Raw genomic sequence first — 20,163 nt, 5'->3', positions numbered from 1 at the left:
TAGTTGTAGATAGTGTTGGGGGAATGGTTTGGGCCAAGCAAAAATTCAGCCAGAACATTACCTGTTTTGTCCGTTCAGCAAACACCCGAATTTGCGAGTTGCACGGTGCATTCTAGAGCCCTAACTGGATGAAGCCTTGCACCTGACCGCTGGTGAAGAATTGGCCTTGCTGTAAAAAAAATGTAATTTGATGCCCCTGTCACACAAGAAAAATTGGTCTTTGGGTGTTGGTGGTGGCTTCACCCCGTAACCTTCTAGAGACAGAATAAGCCGCTATGGCAGCTGCGGTGGACTGCGCACTAGTGTCAGCTTAAGTCATAGGGGATGAGAAGGATGAGGATGGTTTAGAATGGGAATCCACCACCTCCTCTGCATGCTGTGGCTGGATAGCATGGGGCAATGTCACTAAGCAGAGAGAAATGTGCCCTGTCTCAGGATGGACCACATCCACTTTTGCCTGTGGACACAGATGCTGCTGTACCCCTCATAGTGGTATGAGACCATCTGCCTCTCTTTGTTGGCCTTCCAGACATGATGAGAGGGGCTTATTACCCAAATTGAAAAGAAATGTGTGTGCACTTTAAATTGAGGACTGATGCTGACAGAAATGCAAAAACGATTTAAAAAATACAAAAATAGTGTCAGTCAGAAAAATTGCTGCTGACAATTAAAAAAAAAAGGGACAGGCAGGGGACAAAAAAAAAATGCATCAAAAAAAAAATACAGCACTATATACAGCACTAAATGTTATGTAATGCTGTGTTAAACATTGCACTACACTAACACACTACACTATACTCACACTATACTCACACTATACTGACACACTATACTCATATTATATTGACACACTACACTATACTGACACACTATACTCACACTATACTAACAGCACGCTAATACTCTACATTCAGAAATTTACACTAACTAGCTATCACTGAGCCCTGTTCTATCTCCATTCCAACAAAACACTACAAAAGGGTCCCGTGGAAAGGAACCTTTTATGGTGTGGGGTGGAACTATAAGCACTTAGCTGTGATTGGACAAAGTCATCATCACTTTGTCCAATCAAGGCTCTGACTGTGCTCTGTGCCTTAATTGGCAAAGCCTTGCACCTGACCAGCAGTCAGGTGCAAGGCTGCATTCAATTAGGGCCCTAGAATGCACTGTGTAGCGTGCAGTGCATTGTGGGACACTTGGTGGGTGAACGTCCCCGCTGATCGCCCCGCAGATTCAGGTGTTTGCTGAACAGGGTGAACAGGCGATGTTCGGGCTCAACTTTTGCTCGATGCGAATCATTCGCCCAAAACTAATCAGAGGTATATCTGTTTTAGTGGGCAAGGTTGAGAAATTATTCCAGTCTCAGAGAATGGGAGACTCAGACAGTCATAATAAACCAGGGCCAGTGACCAACACTGGTAAAATAAGACTTCTCAGGTGGGGATTGACCATTGTAACTGCTTGAAAAGGTGTTTTCCCTTTCTTACTGGACAGCATTATTTGGATTTTTTAAAGCGTAACTCCCTTTTGTTGAGAAAAAAATATTCCTTACTGGGTGATCTATGTATATTGCAGGGATTATAACAAACTTTGTTGCAGATTCCTATCTTTTGTTATTCTGAAAAAATCCATGTGCCACAGTTCTGAGTGGGTCTAATGGGAGTGGTTTTATAATTATCTGTCAGCCGTGGCAGCTGCAGGGCTCTAATGAGGAAGCTGCTGGGCCTGCATTCCTTTAGACGTGTTCCTATTGGAAATAGCTCACCAAAAATGACATTTTTGTTGCAGGGGATGCCTGAAATCTGACTTGTATCTTAGGCAAACTTCTGGGAAACTTGGTAAGCCAATCATGTAAGCAGGAAATTATGTTTCTAAGGAGTGGTCAGTACACACTCTGTGTACAGAACAACTCCATGTAGCCATATTGCAATGCATATGTAGAAATTTACAGAGGCTGCAGATTGAAAAGGAAAACTGAAAATTTCCTATCAAATACTTACTGTAATTTTCCTTTCCTGATGTACTCCATGGCAGCCTACGTGTGGGTTAACCCCACCTCCTCTCCAGTGCTATAGGACCCCATTCCCATAATTTTGAGCTCACCACCAGAGACTGTGTTCCGTAACTAGTCAACTCTTGACCAATCGGTGGGAACTCTGACTGCCATGGAGTCCATCAGGAAATGAAAATTATGGTAAGTATTTGATAGTAAATTTTCCTTTTTCCTAACAGTGACTACACTCCATGGCAGCCTACTTATGGGAAATAACTATCCAAACCACACGGGCGGGTATGCTGGTCAAAAAGAAACTTTAATTTACTCTGTCAAACAACAGGATTCTCAAACCAGATTTAACAGATGATAAAGAAGCAGGTTCTATGCAATAATGAGACGTGAAAGTATTAATGGAGTCCCACGAGGCCGCTTACCGATGACATCTGGAGCCACATGTTGGGTTGCCGCCCAAGAAGCCGCCATGCCCCTGGTGGATTGTGCCGTCAATGCCTCTGGAGGACCCAAGCCCTTAGCCCTGTAAGCCTGCTAGATGGATTGGACAATCCAGGCCACGATCGTTCTGGTAGAATCTCGCTTCCCCTTGCTATAGAATAAATAGATAGTCTGAAAGTTTAAAGGAGGAAATAACTCGCAGGTATTCCTTCAGTGTTTCCCCTACATCCAGTGGGTGTGCCTCCGTGGACCCTGGGGCCCTGAAAATAGGTAGTACAATCTCTTGGTTCTCATGGAACACTGATGTAACCTTCGTGTTTGAGCCAAGCATAGGGAAGAGGACCGCCCAGTCCGGGAAGAAAGTCAGGAATAGTTCTTTATGACCTAAGGGCCCAATCTCAGAGACCCTTTTGGCCGAGGGGATGGCCAAGAGGAAAGCTGGGCTCCAGAAACAAAGACACAAAATAAACATAACTAGCTACCATTGGGAGGATGATGCCAGTTTCAGACCTTGCCAGCCGAGTGTACCTTGCTAGACGTCCCATCCTGGGCATACGGAGGCAGCTTCCCCTCCACCACTGTGGTATCCTGTGCCTGAAGACACTCACCTGCCCGGGGCTGGGTCCTGGACTTGCGCAGCATGATTAGTATGCCCGACTCCAGGAATCATTCGGACTGGATGCCGTATGAGCAAACTTGAATGCACACAATGAAGGTCCATAGAGGAGGACAAAAAAGGAACACAATCTCTGGTGGTGAGCTAAAATTTATTAAAATGGGTTCCTATAGCATTGGAGAGGAGGCGGACACACATAAGCTGCCATGGAGTTTGTCAGGAAAAGAATAATAACACTCAATTACAATTTGACTTGTATCGCAATTGTGCACGCTATATTATTTTTTCTTTATTTGCTATTTTCTTTCCCCACGAAAGTGGAGATACCCTTTAAGCTAGCCATGCGCTTGTAGAATTTGGTTTGAAATCCTTAATTTTAAGAATGTTCGTTCAACTTTCTAATCATTAGTGGGGTCAAATTGATGTTTGTTTTCAACCGCGGTGGGAAGAAAATTCAAAGAAACAGTGTGGAATGTTTTTTCTGAATGAACATATTTCTAACAGTGAGCCTGGGTTCACACTAATGGGGTGCGGGACACCGCATGTAATTCGCACAGGAAATGCACCGAATTCCTGTGAAAATTACGTGTGGTATCTCTGGAGTGCGATTTGAGCCAAATATCATACGGCATTCGCACCAAACTCATGCAGGATGCCTTTTTTGTCTGCACTAAAATTGAATTGCGTTCACACCCATGTGACTTGATTCTGCAAACCGATTTCGGGGTGTCATTAACTTAGCATACACTCCGCAATCAGTTTGCATGAATGGTTTGCGCAGTGAATTCGCACCGCATCTAGTGTAAACTGAGGCTGAATGTGGTTTTCATTTGAGAAAGTCCATTCTTTTCAAACTCAAATGTTAAAAGCAAACAAAATCTACATTACAGTTGAATGACATTCATGACATCATCAAATGTACTGAGAATTTTTGTACAAATATTCATACAAATATTCATAGGTGCTTTTGTTTGAAAATCTGCAAGCATATGGCCAGCTTTAGAGACAAGATTACAATCAGTAAATAACAATATTTCCTGTGTAACAAATTGGCAGAACATAAATTACAACCTCACGAAGAGCTACCTGGACCTAATAGTGACATACTTCTCTGTCATCATGCTAATCTCAAGGATCGATGATCGAAAGACTCTTGTTGCTCTTTATAACTGCGCCTCTGAGATGCTGCAAGGTCAGAGGTAGGTAACACATGGCACATAGACTAAACATGAAGCATGGGGGTATGAAGAGGCAAAAATATACTTTTTCACACCAGATGTCTTACAATAACAGCTGTGTCAATTTAAATTAAATATTAAAATTTAAATATTACACCTATTTCCTATAAAGGCATACTTTCATAATTAAGCATTTAATGACAGGCACTAAATAGGTGCTAATTTTTCATTTGATGTTTCTTGGGCTTCAATAAGCCAGTGAAAAAGGAAGTGACATACTGTGATTTTGTTTCTCTAATGTTTGTAAGTGGTGTAAGGGGCAAGATTTACTAAAGGCAAATAGACTACGCACTTTGCAAAGTGCAGGTGCACGCTGCAAGTACAGTTGCGCCAGAGCTTAGTAAATGAGGTACAGCTTCACTTTACAAAAAGAATGCCCAATCACATGCAAGGAAAATTAAAAAAAAAAACATTTTTGCTTGCACATGATTGGATGATAGAAGTCAGCAGAGCTTCTGTTCATTTATCAAGCTCTAAGACAAAAGCACTTGCACAGTGCAACTGCACTTTGCAAAGTGCACAGTCTATTTGCCTTTAGTAAATCGACCCCATATTGTGAATTGATGTCTGTTTGCATAACTGAGCACCTTATGTTTTGAGACTTCCAGGTCCCAGTCTTTGGGGTTTAATCATCAATAATATACTATTCCCCCACACCCCTTTACCCCTTTACAACTAATTACTTTAAGTAAAAATCAAGCTACCTAGAAGTCCCATTTACTTATTTAACGCTATGGCCACTTGAAGCGATGGATCTTTTGTCTTTTTCACTGAAGAGGAGGTGGGTCACCAGGATGGGACTGGTTGGCAGTGGGCACAAACTGAAGCACTAGATCACCAGTCTCCACTCATTGAAGAGATGCTGGTGTGGGGCACTGTGATCTTAGCCCACGTGCACACGGTCGGAGATTTTGGCAACCAAATCCGTCGGATTTTGCCTGTCGGATTTAGTCCGACGGATTGTGTCCGAAACTGTTGCATACACACGGTCGGGCCAAGTTGGCGAAAAATCCGATCTTTCAGAATGTGATGACGTAATTTCGTTACAATGGGACTACATTCAGGCTAGTAGCCAATAGCTTTGATGTAGGAATTTGATCTGAGCATGCGTGGCACTTGGTCCGATGAAAATGCTCTACACATGATCGGATTAGGTCCGTCCGGCCCAGTTGGTCGGGAAATATTTCCAACATGTTGGAAAATTGGGTCGGACGGAGATTCGGACGGAATCAGTCCGATGCATACCACACACAGTCGGATTATCTGACGACACGGTCCGATAAGACTCATTCCGACAGATTCTCCGACCGTGTGTACAAGGGCTTAGAATTATTAAAACAATATTAAACCCCCCCCCCCCCCCAAAAAAAAACAATTTAATATATTGCAGCTTACCAATATTTAAATGTGGTGGCTGCATTAGTTTTCATGTTTAGGCTATTTGTTTGCGTTATTTTCACCTGGTAGTCGGGCCAGTGACACATTCCTATCTTAAGGTGTCTACGCTCTTGACGGAGGAGCAACAGAGCCACCTTTGAGCAGGGGTACTGTTATTCTGGGGCAAAGATAGTGCTAGAAGCACCAGCAGATTTTGATGGACTTAGCTTAGAAAATGAAGTTGAACTCCAGCTAATACTCAAGCAGTTACAGCAACAGTTTTTTTTTCTTTTTGAGATAAAGGTTTTACGTAAATGAATAAAGGATGGTGATTGTAAGCATCCCTGTCAGTGTTAAATGGTTTGTCTCAACCTTCTAATGTCGCATACACACGACCGGACTTTTCGACGGACTAGGTCCAACGGTGTTCCCAATGGATTTTCGGCAGAGTTCCGACTGACTTTCTGAATGAACGGACTTGGCCACACACAATCACACCAAAGTCCGATGGATTTGAACGTGATGACGTACGACCGGACTAGAATAAGGAAGTTCATAGCCAGTAGCCAATAGCTGCCCTAGCGTTGGTTTTTGTCCATCGGACTAGCATACAGACGAGCGGATTTCTCGATAGGAACTGGGTCCGGCAGAGTTCTGGCGAAAAAATTTGAAACATGTTCTATTTCTAAAGTCCGTCAGATTTTTGGACAGCAAAGGTCCGATGGAGCCCACACACGATCGAATTGGATGGAATCGTTCCGTCAGACCTTTGCTGACGAAAAGTCCGCTCGTGTGTACACGGCATTATTTCCACTTTTGCTGGACAGCTTGTTCTGTGAGGGCTGATTTACGCTAGATGCAGTAAGACTGTGTGACATTTCAATAAGGTTTGTTAGAAAAAAAATGTAGACAGTGCGATGTGCTACATTTGATGTATCGGCACTGTTGTCATCCTACCACACAGCAGCCGGTGTGATCCAGCCCTTAAGGAAGTTGAAAAATTTCAGACTTACCAGCAGTATCACCAGGTGACAATAAAGGACAAAAAAACATCCCCTCCCTTTTTTAAACTGCCGGTCTGCATGCTTGGATAAGGGTCTGGTATGGATTTTGGGGGGCCCCATGGCTTTTTTTTTTTTTATTAATTGCCATAGAGTTCCCCTTAAAATACATACCAGACCCGGAGGGTGCCATTTTTTTCCCCAATTTATTTTTTCCCGGTAATTCTTTTTTTAAAATTTAACTGATGACTCATCGGTTGTTAAGGATGCAGCGGCTGGCTTGCTCCTTAGCAACCAGCTGTAAAGGGACATAAAAAAAACCACAAAATGCAAACTGTCTGAAAAATGCATGCAAAAACGCATCAAAAACCTGGTTTAAAAACGCAAAACGTGCCTGAAAACGCATCAACCGCAATCGCATAGGTGGGAATCTAGACTTAAATAGCACTTGCAGATTTTCTCCCTCCTGTGCATGAACAGTGAAAAGAAGAGCAACTCCTAGTGCTTCTTCCTTCTCTTAGCCCTTGTACACACGGTCGGAGATTCCGACCACCAAATCCGTTGGATTTTGTCTGTCGTATTTTGTCCGACAGATTTTGTCTGAAACTTTTGTATACACACGGTCGGATGAAGTTGTCGGAAAATCCGATCGTTCAGAACGTGATGACGTTATTTCATTACGACGGGACTACGTTCAGGCTAGTAGCCAATAGCTTTGATGTAGGAATTTGATCTGAGCATGCGTGGCACTTTGTCCGATCCGAATTTTCTACACATGATTAGAGTATGTGCGATTGGAGCATTTTGTCGGAAAATATTTACGGCAATTTAGAAAATTTGGTCCGACGGATATTCCGACGGAAACAGTCCGATGCAGACCACACACAGTCGGAATATCCGACAAAACGCTCCGATTGGACACATTCCGTCGGAATCTCCGATCGTGTGTTCGCAGAACTCTGCAGTAAAGTAATGGTGGCCATAGACATAGCATATTTGCAATTGATTTAGGTTTTAGCAATTGTAAACAAGCAGTTTAACATCAATTAAAATATATATTACAAGCTTTGCGGGTTGATCAAAAAATACGATTGACCAGTAATACATGTAATTGATTGAACCACTTGACCTCCTGCAGATTTACCCCCCTTCATAACCAACCCATATTTTGCTATATGGTACTGCATTACTTTAAATGACAATTAGGCAGCAGTCATGCAATGCTGTACATAATTTACATTTATGTAATTTTCTGAACTTTCTTTTGGTGGTATTTGGTCACCAATGGGGTTTTTTTTTTTTTTTTTGCGCTATAAACAAAAATCCCCACAATTTTGAAAAAAATTTTTTTTTAACTTTTTGCTATAAAACATATTCAATAAAAAAAAAATGAAAAATCTAATTTCTTCATAATTTTAGGCCAATATGTTTTCTGCTACATATTTCTGGTAAACCATTAACCAGTACCTGCTGATTGGCTTCTGCTGTGACTGATCATAGCAGAAGTGGCGCGTGTGCACGCCCCCTACCCAGAAAAGCAGTAAAGCTACTATGGGTTGGTCACTAAGTGGTTTTAATGCTCTATCTATCAATTAATAAATAAAGCTGTTGATTAAAAAAAAACAAAAAAAAAGCAATGCTTTTTTGATTATGGACAGTTGTTCCTTTTTAGCATCAGCCAGGGGTACAATACAAACATATACACAAGAAAATTCTGTACCAAGACAATCTATTAAAACTAATAATGGGTTTTGGAAATACTGTCTCTACAGCGAGCCTTCATATGCACGGCTGGGACAAATGTTGCTGGAGTATGACAACCCGCTAAAAAAACTAAGTGAAGAATTTGGACCTCATACTAAGGTAAGTGAGTTTGGTTTACATTGTCTGTTGTAGTGTGTATTCTACTCACATTTATAATAGACATTGGCAATATCTAAAGTATCCCACTGACACACCATTACAAGTGTGATGCAGGCACATACCGATGCATTGGAAAATGCATGCTCATCACCAGTGTGAATGTTTTCCTAAATGTAGTATGGCAGAGCAAAATCATCTCAATGGCAGAATAAACTCAAGAGCAATATAACATGGTCTTGAATATTAACGCAGCCACAAAATGTCATAAATGTAATTGGCTTTTCTAGGAACTCTGGTACCTTTGCCAGACTGACATATCTAGATGGTTTATGTCTGACCTTTTAAGAAATGCATCTGAGGTTTTACTATCAGAATTCTGTTCTGCGTTGCTATGGTTTTATGTCAACATATAACTCTTAAGGATGTGTCATTATGTATTTTTCTGCTTTTTTCCATCCAGTGCAAGGAAAGTAGATGGACTTGAGAAAATCCATTGCTTTCAATAGTTTGCTCAGTTTGCCCATGCTTGTTGAAAAAATCTAGTTTAGGTGCACTGACTTGCAGTTTGCCATTCATGTCAATTTAAAGCAATTTTATTTTTACAAAACACAACACAACCAAAATACACATCAACACAATGGGGTTGATTTGCTAAAGGCAAATCCACTCTGCACTGCAAGTGCACTTGAAAGTGCAATTGTAAGTGCAGTCGCTGTAGATTGCTGTAGATCTGAGGGGAAGCTCTGAAATGAGGGGACGCCTTACGAAAGGCAAATTCACTTTGAACTACAAGTGCGAACTACAAGTGCAAACTACAAGTGCAAAGCGCACTTGAAATTGCACTGAAAGTGCACTTGGAAGTGCAGTCGCTGTAAATCTGAGGGGTAGATCTGAAATGTAGAACCAATCAAGTGCAAGCCAAAATGCTGTTTTTATTTTCCTTGCATGTCCCCTTCGGATCTACAGTGACTGGACTTCCAAGTGCAATTTCAAGTGCACTTTGCACTTGTAGTGCAAGGGGGATTTGCCTTTTGTAAATAACTCCCATTGCACCATGTATAAAGCTCATCATATACATTCCAATCTGACTGTGCAGCCAACAGGACCATCCAATGAGCAAATTTGGGCAGCTCCATCATGAACTGGCCAAACTAAATATCATTTGATTCTGACATGCGTACACAAACAAGCCAGCATTTGTTTGGGATGGAGGTGCAAAAAGGATACCATCTGACTCCAGTAGCCTCCTGTTTGTTGTTTCATGTGTGTCTCTCTGAAGCAAATTTGCAGGCTACACAAACATGTCAAAGTTAAAAACACAGCATGGTATTTAGATATTGTCAATTTATATCATAATATATTGTCATATATTAAACCCCCTCATTACTTTGAATCCCATTTTCCTCTATGGTATAAAGTAGATTTTCAGCACGTGCACTTTCAATGGGCCGTCAATGCACAGGTATGGACCAATGCACCCCACCACAATGTACAGTAGTGTATTACCATGCTTTGTGGTACGATGCACTGAATACACTGTATTTCCTTGCTGTGTAAATATATTGGAGGTTATTTACGAAAGGTGTTTTAACATGTGTTGCAGTAACATTTGCGATTCCAGCCATAAAGATGAATCTGATCCTCAATGCTGTGGTTACTACTGCAGCAATCTGACTGGTGCTTGGTTTTTGAATCGGGGGACATAAGACTGTTTATTGCCTGCTTAAAATTGGAAAGTCACCAGTAAGGATTTTTTACCAGGAATTCTTGGCGGTTAATGTGGCTTTTGCTCTGTACCATTCACATTTTATAGACCTTGGTTGGTCTACTACTACCAAGCAAAGGCCCTGTTCTTATGGGCACACAGTTTTTTAATGCATTACAGTGATCAAAGCAGCATATTATTCATCAAGCTGAACTCCAGGCAAACAGTCAAACATGCAGTTCAAATACAAATTTGGGAACTGTTCTACCTGCCAAAGGATTTCAAAATTTGAGCAGCCAATGGTGTGAACCAGGCACCCCTTCTCCGGGTCTTGACTCCCTTTGCCACCCATGCAGTTTGGCAAAACAGGATCCCGGACCTCTCACAATCTGTGATTGGACAGTAAAGTAGCAGCAGCACACTAAAGTCATTATTACTCTGCTCTGCCCTACTTTCAATGTAAAAAAAACAGCGCTGTGCAATGAAGTAGTTCGATTAGATCTTATTACTGGCCTCACAGTTCCAGTAACAGCTGGGTAATATGACATCGGGGAACATCAGAGCATGGGGCACATCAGGGCATGGGGCACATCAGGGCATGGGGCACCACAGGGCATGGGGCACCACAGGGCATGGGGCACATCAGGCCACATGGCACATCAGGGCACAGGGCACATAGCACATCAGGGCACATGGCACATCGGGGCACATTATGGCACATCAGGGCACATTATGGGGCACATCAGGACACATTATGGGGCACATAGAACATCAGGGCACATAGCACATAAGGGCACGGGGCACATCAGGCCACATGGCACATCAGGGCACATGGCACATCAGGACACGGGACACATCAGGGCACATGGCACATTGGGGCACATGACACATCGGGGCACATTATGGCACATGGCACATCAGGGCACGGGGCACATAGCACATCAGGGCATGGGGCACATCGGGGCACATCAGGGCACATTATGGGGCACATCAGGGCACATAGCACATCAGGGCATGGGGCACATTAGGGCACAGGGTACATCAGGGGGCACATTACAGGGCACATCAGGGAATCTTACTAGCCAGCATGTAGAGTAGCTCAGGAAGTGTTTGTCTGTAGTAAGTTTTCTCTCAAGTCACACAGCGCTGCTCGCACCCTGGCGGCTCCTTCTCTCTTCTTGTCTATCCCCATTGGCTTGTGACATCATCTGGGATAGACGAGAAGAGAGGAAGGTCCACCGGGGAGCGAGCAGCGCTGCATGACATGAGAGAAAACTTACTACAGATAGGCGCTTCCTGCACTATTCTGCATGCATCTCGTCATTCCGCTCGGGCAGCTCTAGTCCTGCAAAGGGAACAGCATTCCTGCTGTGAAAAAAGTGCAGGGATGCTGTTCCCACGCGTTCCCGCAGGACTCGAGCCTTGTACTTAAGCGATGAGCACTTAGATCTTTTCCTTCTACCCTGGCGTCCTAGCTGAGATCTAAGGAGACGTGAGAGAAGTTTATGGTCCGTATTAACCCTTTCTATACCTGCTTGCATGACCACCTGTTTGCACACGGGTCCATGCCATAAGGTGAGAGTGATTAGTTAGACCGGAGGTGGAGAGATTGTCATGCTACTGTGGAAAGAAATTGCTTACGTAAGTGCTACAGTTTGAATTTAAAGCGTATTTGTGTGAACTGTGAAGTTAAGTCATGGATTGTGGAAACAAACTAGTGTCAGATGATTGTATATAGTGTATACCACATTTACCACTGACTATTGCAGAGTTGCAATGCAAGGAGATCAGCTAAAAGTAGTTGGATCTGTATGTGTGTGTTATAAATAATCTAAAATTAGCCGATTAATCGATTAAAAAAAATTGGTTAATCGAACAACAAAATTTTAATCAGTAACAGCCTTAGTTGTATCCCAATTTAAGGTGGTAGGTGATAGATTCCATTGAGATCTAGGGCTGCTACATTACTGATAACGGCAATGGTGGCGTTATCGCAGGAAACACTTGGGTGATTGGAAATGAGCGCCCAGTGAGATGTTTTTCTGGATACTGGGTGCTCTTCTCCAATCACCCAAGCTGTAGTAATGAGGATTATATAAGGCTTATATCAAGGCAGATAGAAGTACTTAGCTGTATGCAAAAATACATTTGGTTATTTTTAATGAATCATGACAAGTCATTTTTTTTTTGCAAAACAATTCGGAGTTTAGCTTTTTAGAAATGACTACATAAATGCTGGAAAATATTGCAGGTTCAGCTCAGTTGACCATTGTGTTTGTCTAATTGCAATTTTAGAGTTTGACAGATGCTTTGAAGTCCATGCACTTTCTCTTCTGTCGGAAATCACAATCAGCAGATCAGTGGAGAGGCAGCCAACTCTTAAGTTTCCTCAGCAACCCTGCCGCTATGATTGCTCCCTCCACCTCAGATACGGTAAGACTGAAAAGTAATTTTTTTTAATGAAGCACCGGCATGTTGTGCAGCACTGTGCACTTAGTGGGTAAAAGTACAGTTGTTACAGATTTAACATTCAGTGCATAACCAGTTAAGGAAGCATGAACAAAATAGGGTAATACAATGAAGGAGTAAAGAGTGGGCTATAAAATTAGTGGGGGAGAGTAAAATATGTCAGGATAGTTATAAAAGCATCCAGAATGGTTTCAAAAACTAAACTTTGCCATACATTGGTTAAATTTGTAAGAGTCATACTGAATCAGCCAAAATTTGAGCTGTAAGTGCCCCTGATGGCATCACCTAGTGTGACAAAAGTTGATTTTTTCTGTTGACTTTTGATGGAGGAGTCAGTCAGAAAATTGCTGGGTGACCAGTGCATGTATCTAATAAGATATAGTCACTGTTCGAATAGTCTCACAGCCACTTGATCTGTCTTCCCCGGCCTTTACAGATTGTAAGATGTTCAGTACAAATGATCCAATGGTCCAATGTCCTCCTACTCTTTTACTTTTATTTTTTACTTTTATGATACAAGAAATAAACTGATGTTAACATTTAGGTTACACAAATGTTAAATGTAAAGTTTATGTATGAGGTATATACTGTACAGTTTCAATTTAAATCTCAAATATACATTACTCGTCTACGCTGAACGTTGCTATGTCTTTTCTAGATGCCCTGTGAATGTTTATCTGTTGAGACGATGGAAAGATGGATCTTAAGTAAGTTAATTATCAACATTCCCGAAAGGATCCAATAACCCCTAATAATGAAGGTCAAACAAATCTTAATGTCTAAAGAAAGGTTTTGCAACTTTGACATGTGTTAGTAAAACTGTACATACAGTGCCTTGCGAAAGTATTCGGCCCTCTTGAACTTTTCAACCTTTTGCCACATTTCAGGCTTCAAACATAAAGATATAAAATTTAAATTTTTTGTGAAGAATCACCAACAGGTGGGACACAATTTTGAAGTGGAACGAAATCTATTGGATAATTTAAACTTTTTCAGCAAATAAAAAACTGAAAAGTGGTGCGTGCAAAATTATTCGGCCCCTTTACTTTCAGTGCAGCAAACTCACTCCAGAAGTTCAGCGAGGATCTCTGAATGATCCAATGTTGTCCTAAATGACTGATGGTGATAAATAGAATCCACCTGTGTGTAATCAAGTTCTCTGTATAAATGCACCTGCTCTGTGATAGTCTCAGGGTTCTGTTGAAAGCGCAGAGAGCATCATGAAGACCAAGGAACACACCAGGCAGGTCCGTAATACTGTTGTGGAGAAGTTTAAAGCCCGGATTTGGATACAAAAAGATTTCCCAAGCTTTAAACATCCCAAGGAGCACTGTGCAAGTGATCATTTTGAAATGGAAGGAGTATCAGACCACTGCAAATCTCCCAAGACCTGGCCGTCCCTCTAAACTTTCAGCTCAGACAAGGAGAAGACTGATCAGAGATGCAGCCAAGAGGCCCATGATCACTCTGGATGAACTGCAGAGAACTACAGCTGAGGTGGGAGAGTCTGTCCATAGGACAACAATCAGTCGTACACTGCACAAATCTGGCCTTTATGGAAGAGTGACAAGAAGAAAGCCATTTCTCAAAGATATCCATAAAAAGTCTTGTCTAAAGTTTGCCACAAGCCACTCGGGAGACACACCAAACATGTGGAAGAAGGTGCTCTGGTCAGATGAAACCAAAATCGAACTTTTTGCCCACAATGCAAAACAATATGTTTGGCGTAAAAGCAACACAGCTCATCACCCTCAACACACCATCCCCACTGTTAAACATGGTGGTGGCAGCATCATGGTTTGGGCCTGCTTTTCTTCAGCAGGGACAGGGGAGATGGTTAAAATTGAGGGGAAGATGGATGCAGCCAAATACAGGACCATTCTGGATGAAAACCTGTTGGAGTCTGCAAAAGACCTGAAACTGGGACGGAGATTTATCTTCCAACAAGACAATGATCCCAAACATACAGCAAAATCTACAAAGGAATGGTTCACAAATAAACGTATCCAGGTGTTAGAATGGCCAAGTCAAAGTCCAGACCTGAATCCAATCGAGAATCTGTGGAAAGAGCTGAAAACTGCTGTTCACAAATGCTCTCCATCCAACCTCCCTGAGCTCGAGCTGTTTTGCAAGAAAGAATGGGCAAGAATGTCAGTCTCTCGATGTGCAAAACTGATAGAGACATACCCCAAGCGACTTGCAGCTGTAATCGCAGCAAAAGGTGGCTCTACAAAGTATTAACGCAAGGGGGCCGAATAATTTTGCACGCCCCACTTTTCATTTTTTTATTAGTTAAAAAGGTTTCAAAAATCCAATAGATTTCATTCCACTTCACAATTGTGTCCCACTTGTTGGTGATTCTTCACAAAAAATAAAATTTTTATATGTTTATGTTTGAAGCCTGAAATGTGGCAAAAGGTTGAAAAGTTCAAGGGGGCCGAATACTTTCGCAAGGCACTGTATCTTTGCAACTGCTAATTGTATTAAGTTAAAGAGGAAGTAAACCCTGATGGCTTTTATCTCCTCTTTTTCCCCCCTGCAAAGTAAAAGCATAATGGGCTAGTATGCAACGCATACTAGCCGATTATCTTGCTTTTACCTGGAATAGCGTCAAACTTCGGTACTTAAAAAAATCTTCCTAGGCTACGCTTTAAACATTTTTACAGGTTACCAGTTTACAGTTGTATTCTAGTGCTAGAATAATTGCTCTCACTCTAACGTTTGCTGGTCATGTGTGGTACAAATGCCATTTACATATCCAGGAATGACCTACATATGCATTCGCTTCTTCGTGCGAGCACACGGAGACAGGGGAGCTTTAAATTGTGTTTAATTATTAATTAATTCATTGTATTTTTTATTTTTACAGTGTCCTTTTTTTATCACTTTTATTCTTATTACAATTAATGTAAACATCCCTTGTAATAGGAATAAGGCACGATGAGTACTCTTTATTGAGACGTCTGGGGTCAATAAGACCCCAGATATCTCCTCTACCCTGGAAAGCATGAGATCAAAAATAAAAACATTGACCTCTGCTTTCCAGGAAAAAAAAAACTGGCAGTGTTAACATCTGCCAGAGCCAGAAGGGACATCACAATGTTTCCAGCCTCCCAGGATTATAGAGATGGCTGGGGACCAGATATATGGTAAATCAGCAGCTCTATGGTAAATTGGTGACACCGCCAGATCCGATCTTCGGCTTCCCTGATCGCACCAGATCGCAGTGAGGCACCGGAGGGTGGCATGAGGGGGGAAGTCCCTTCCAGCTGCCTGTAAAAGCCATTAAGTGGCTGAGCAGCTGCTAGGATTGCTAGTGAGGGAATCGCAAGTGAGGGAATCGGCTAAAAACAAAGATATCTGGATGAAGCCTATTGCTACAGGCATCATCCAGATATCACCACTTCAACCTAAGGGTGTCATATGATGTCCTATGGACAGGAAGTGGATAAACAAAATTAGTATAAAACTTTTTGTTTTAAATGTTCTTTTACAGACTACTTTTTTTTATTACAAACATTTGCTCTTAAGAGGAGAAAAAGATACAATGGGGGAATACTAAGTGGAGCAGCGAGAATCTGGGGCAGCTGAGCATAGTAACCCATCAGCTTATGTCTTCAGCTGGTTCAGTTAAACTTTGAAAATGAAAGCTAGAAACTGATGGGTTACAAGGCTCAGTTGCTCCAGATCAGGAGTCTCAAACTGACGGCCCACCAGCTGTTGCAAAACTACAAGTCCCATCATGCCTTTGCCTGTGCTTGTAACTGTCAGCATTGCAATGCCTCATGGGACTTGTAGTTTCGCAACAGCTGGAGGGCCACCCGTTTGAGACTCCTGCTCCAGATTCTGTCTGATTCAATTTTCATAAATTCCCCCAATGTAGCTTTTTTGCCTTACAGTGGGAAAAGATGCTAGGGAAATGCTTAAAACAAGTGATGATTGTGATTGGCTATCACAGCGATCACACTATTGAGAGTCAGTCTTCTCGGCTCCTGATTGTTAGTATGAGACCAGGAACTGTCAGTGACAGCTTGATTGATGTGTTGGGGGTGCATGATTGAGCTCAGTTCCAGCAGCACAAACACAGATATGCAAGGAGGTCCACTTCTATAGGACTGCAAATGTGCTTTTAAAGGCTCAAGTTTTTTTACTTATTTTACTTTCATGCATTCTATGCATGAAGGTAAAAAACCTTCTGTGTGCAACGCTCCCCCCCCCCCCCCAAATGCTTAACTGAGCTCCCTCCGATCCATTGATGTTCACAATAGCCTCAGTTGTCCATGGACTCACCCTCCTCATTAGTTGAGACAGCAGTGGGAGCATTTTGAGCCTTTCTGAGACAGCCAGCGAGCCAATGAGGAGGGAGAGGGGGGAGGGGACGGGGCTGAGTGAGCATACAGCGATGTCCCCAGGGAAAGCGGGTTTCTCTGGGGGCACTGCTTGAGGTGGAAAAGCCAGGAGCACAGGCAGGGTACCGAAAAGAAGAGGATCGGAGATGCTATGTGCAAAACCATTGTATAAAATGTTTGTTATTTAAAGAAAAAAACATAAAACAAAGCTTCAATGCCACTTTAAAGTGGAGCTCCACCCAAAAGGGGAAGCTCTGCTTGTTTGCACCCTCCCCACTGCCACATTTGGCACTGGTTTTCCCAGGTACCCACTCCCACATATAGCTCAGATCGCTGCAGCGAACTAAGCCGGAAGCTGGCCCCCACTGCTTCTCCCGCAGTCTTCTGGGACACATCACGGGTCCCAGAAGACTATGGGACCATTCACAAGGCACAGCACAACTCACGCATGTACAGTAGGAAACCAGCTTCACTTCCTGTTTCCCTTACTTCAGATGCCAGCGACTGCACCTGAAGCCAATTGAATAATCGGCTCGGGTGAGGACATGACATCGCTGGATCCAGGGGCATATAAATGTCCTTATACTAAAAGTCGTCAGCCACAGTATTTGTAGCTGCTGACATTTATTTTTTTGGTGGGAGCCTGGAGCTCCACTTTAAACTCAGTGGGAATAAATTGACTTATACCTGTGACTAGACTATAGATATGAAAGTATTTACAGAATCTTAACAAACAGTAAAAGAACTTGAAAAAAAGTTATCCGTAATTTTTCTAGCTGCTTGTATTGTAAATGAATGCATGATCGAAAATCAAAAAATCACAACCAAGATTCTAAAGTTTGGGTTTCAGCCATTTATAATAGCTTATAAACACCCTCTGTGTGATATTAGAACAGGGGTGGCGGATAAAATTTCATTATAGGCTGCATCTGCATTATGGTTGCCATCAAGAGGCTGATTTGTATCTGCCATGGCGTCTAAGCAGTCTCCAATAAAGTTTCTTGTGGATGATACCAGCGGTGTGCAACCCTCCTTTTCAACTGGCATAGGGATGTATTATTCTCATAATAATTATATGCAGTTGTCCAGAGTTCCCCGCTCTCCCTTACATCACAGTACACCCCCCTTACCTTATGCTGCTAGAGGTGGATCTGGAAGGCAGAAAGTACAGAAAGTACAAATACAAGTAACATATTACAGGGTAACAACACTATAACATATACCATTGTTAAATATTTAAATATGATAAGCAACCTTAGCTGCGTTAAACCTAAACCTGGAAGTGGGAGACTCAGCAGTGAAATGTATGTTTACTGTCAGGAAAGCAAAATTATATGAAGCTCGCTGTCAAATTACTGAAATAAGCAGTTTCTCAGGTAAAGTACTGACCTTTTTTGATAAAATTATGTTCCCGGACGTCTTTAAACTAGAAGTCAAGTGCATTTTTTATTCATGTGTATAAATCCTTTCCTCTAATCAATGTGCTTTATCTTTCATATTACTGATCTGGAGCCCAAATTCTTGAAATGAAAGAGAAAATCTCATTCCAAATTAGAGTAGTGATTTCTATGGGCTGTGGTAGTGACACTATAATACTGTTGTGGCAGTTTCTGGTGTCTCCATTGCTCAAAGTGAAGGAGAAACCCTCCAGTAACATCTCCTCCTCTCATACTCTCATACCTACCCACCGGGGTTGATTGACAGCTTCTCCCATTTCATTTTTTTTGCTGTATTATTTTATATATTATGATTCTGATGCCTTAATTTACACTTTAAGAAAAGTGGTAATTCTTTTCCAGAAGAAAGAGTTGATAGGGCACCTCCGCCAACTATGTCACATAGATCCAAGGATAGTAGGTAAGGTTGAATAAAGACAATAGTCCATCCAGTTCAACCTGTGTAAGTACACGTGTCAGTGTTGATAATCATTTCCCATATCCCTGTATGTTGTGTTCACTAAGATGCATGTCCAATAGTCTTTTAGAAATATCAATACTCCCCGCTGACACTACCAATTGTGGAAGGGAGCTCAACATCCTTATCACCCTGACAGTGAAAAATCCCCTGTGCAGGTTAAGGTTAAACTGCTTCTCTTCCAATCTCATTGTGTGGCCCTATGTCCTCTTAAACCCCTGAGACTGAAAAGTTTTTTTACTACGATGTGATCACCATTCAAGTATTTGTATACCGCTAGCATATCTCCTCTCAAGTATCTCTTCTCCAGGGAGAACAAATTCTGTGCTTGCAGTCCTTCCTCATAATTGAGGTCCTCCAAACCGCCTACCAATTAAGTTGCCCTTCTCTGCACTCTCTCCAGCTTCACCACATCCCTCCTCAGGGCTGGTGATCAGAACTGGAAGGAATACTCCAGATGTGGCTAAACCAGAGATTTATAGAGTGGCAGGATAATCGTTTTATCTCTGGAGTAAATTCCCTTTTTCATACAAGCTAATATTCTGCTGGCTTTGCTTGCTGCAGCTTGACATTGCCTGTTTTATATATATATATATATATATATATATATATATATATATATATATATATATATATATATAATATAATATAATATAATAATATTAAATATATATATGTTTGGGGGTTCCAAGTCATTTTCTAGCAAAGAATACTGATTTTAACTTGTAAGCAACAAGTGTCAGAAATAGGCTTGTTCCGGTCCTTCTGCAACATTTATATAGCCTGATCTGAAGTTATTACCCTGCTTATGTTTGTGTTGTCTGCAAAAAGAAATTGAGCTATCTATACCGATCTCTTTATCATTTATGAATAGATTAAACAGAATTTGTCCCAGGATGGAGCCTTAGGGTACCCCACTTACTACTCCAGACCAGTCTGAGTACACGTTATTATTACCATCCTTTGGATAAGCCCCTGTAACTATTTCTCTGTCCATGAAAAAAACTCTATGGTTTATGCCTACAGACCTCAGTTTGTAGATTAAGCATTTATGGGGAACTGTACTGTATGCTTTTGCAAAATCCAGATACACCACATCCACAGGCCTTCTCCTATCTAGATGGCGGCTCATTTACTTGTAAAATGTTAACAGATATACTGTGGATATATAGGAAACAATTT

The 20,163-nt window shown here is 41.8% G+C and overlaps 1 protein-coding gene across 2 annotated transcripts in view; it reads left to right on the top strand.

Annotated features, from left to right (window-relative positions):
* NCKAP1L (NCK associated protein 1 like) overlaps positions 1-20,163 on the top strand; it is a 311,632-nt gene that overhangs the window by 55,136 nt on the left and 236,333 nt on the right. For both annotated transcript variants that reach the window (XM_077483779.1, XM_077483778.1), the window contains exons 5-8: positions 4,122-4,264; positions 8,454-8,544; positions 12,545-12,682; positions 13,377-13,425. In XM_077483779.1, the coding sequence (XP_077339905.1) occupies positions 4,122-4,264; positions 8,454-8,544; positions 12,545-12,682; positions 13,377-13,425 (421 nt within the window). The remainder of the gene's footprint in view (positions 1-4,121; positions 4,265-8,453; positions 8,545-12,544; positions 12,683-13,376; positions 13,426-20,163) is intronic.

The sequence above is a fragment of the Lithobates pipiens genome, unplaced genomic scaffold (genome assembly GCF_037356315.1).
Source record: "Lithobates pipiens isolate NorthernLeopardFrog02 unplaced genomic scaffold, aLitPip1_a1.2 Scaffold_16, whole genome shotgun sequence".
NCBI classification, from domain to species: Eukaryota; Metazoa; Chordata; class Amphibia; order Anura; family Ranidae; genus Lithobates; species Lithobates pipiens.
Note: the sequence above shows the minus strand (reverse complement) of the source record. Positions and strands in the feature narration are given on the sequence as shown.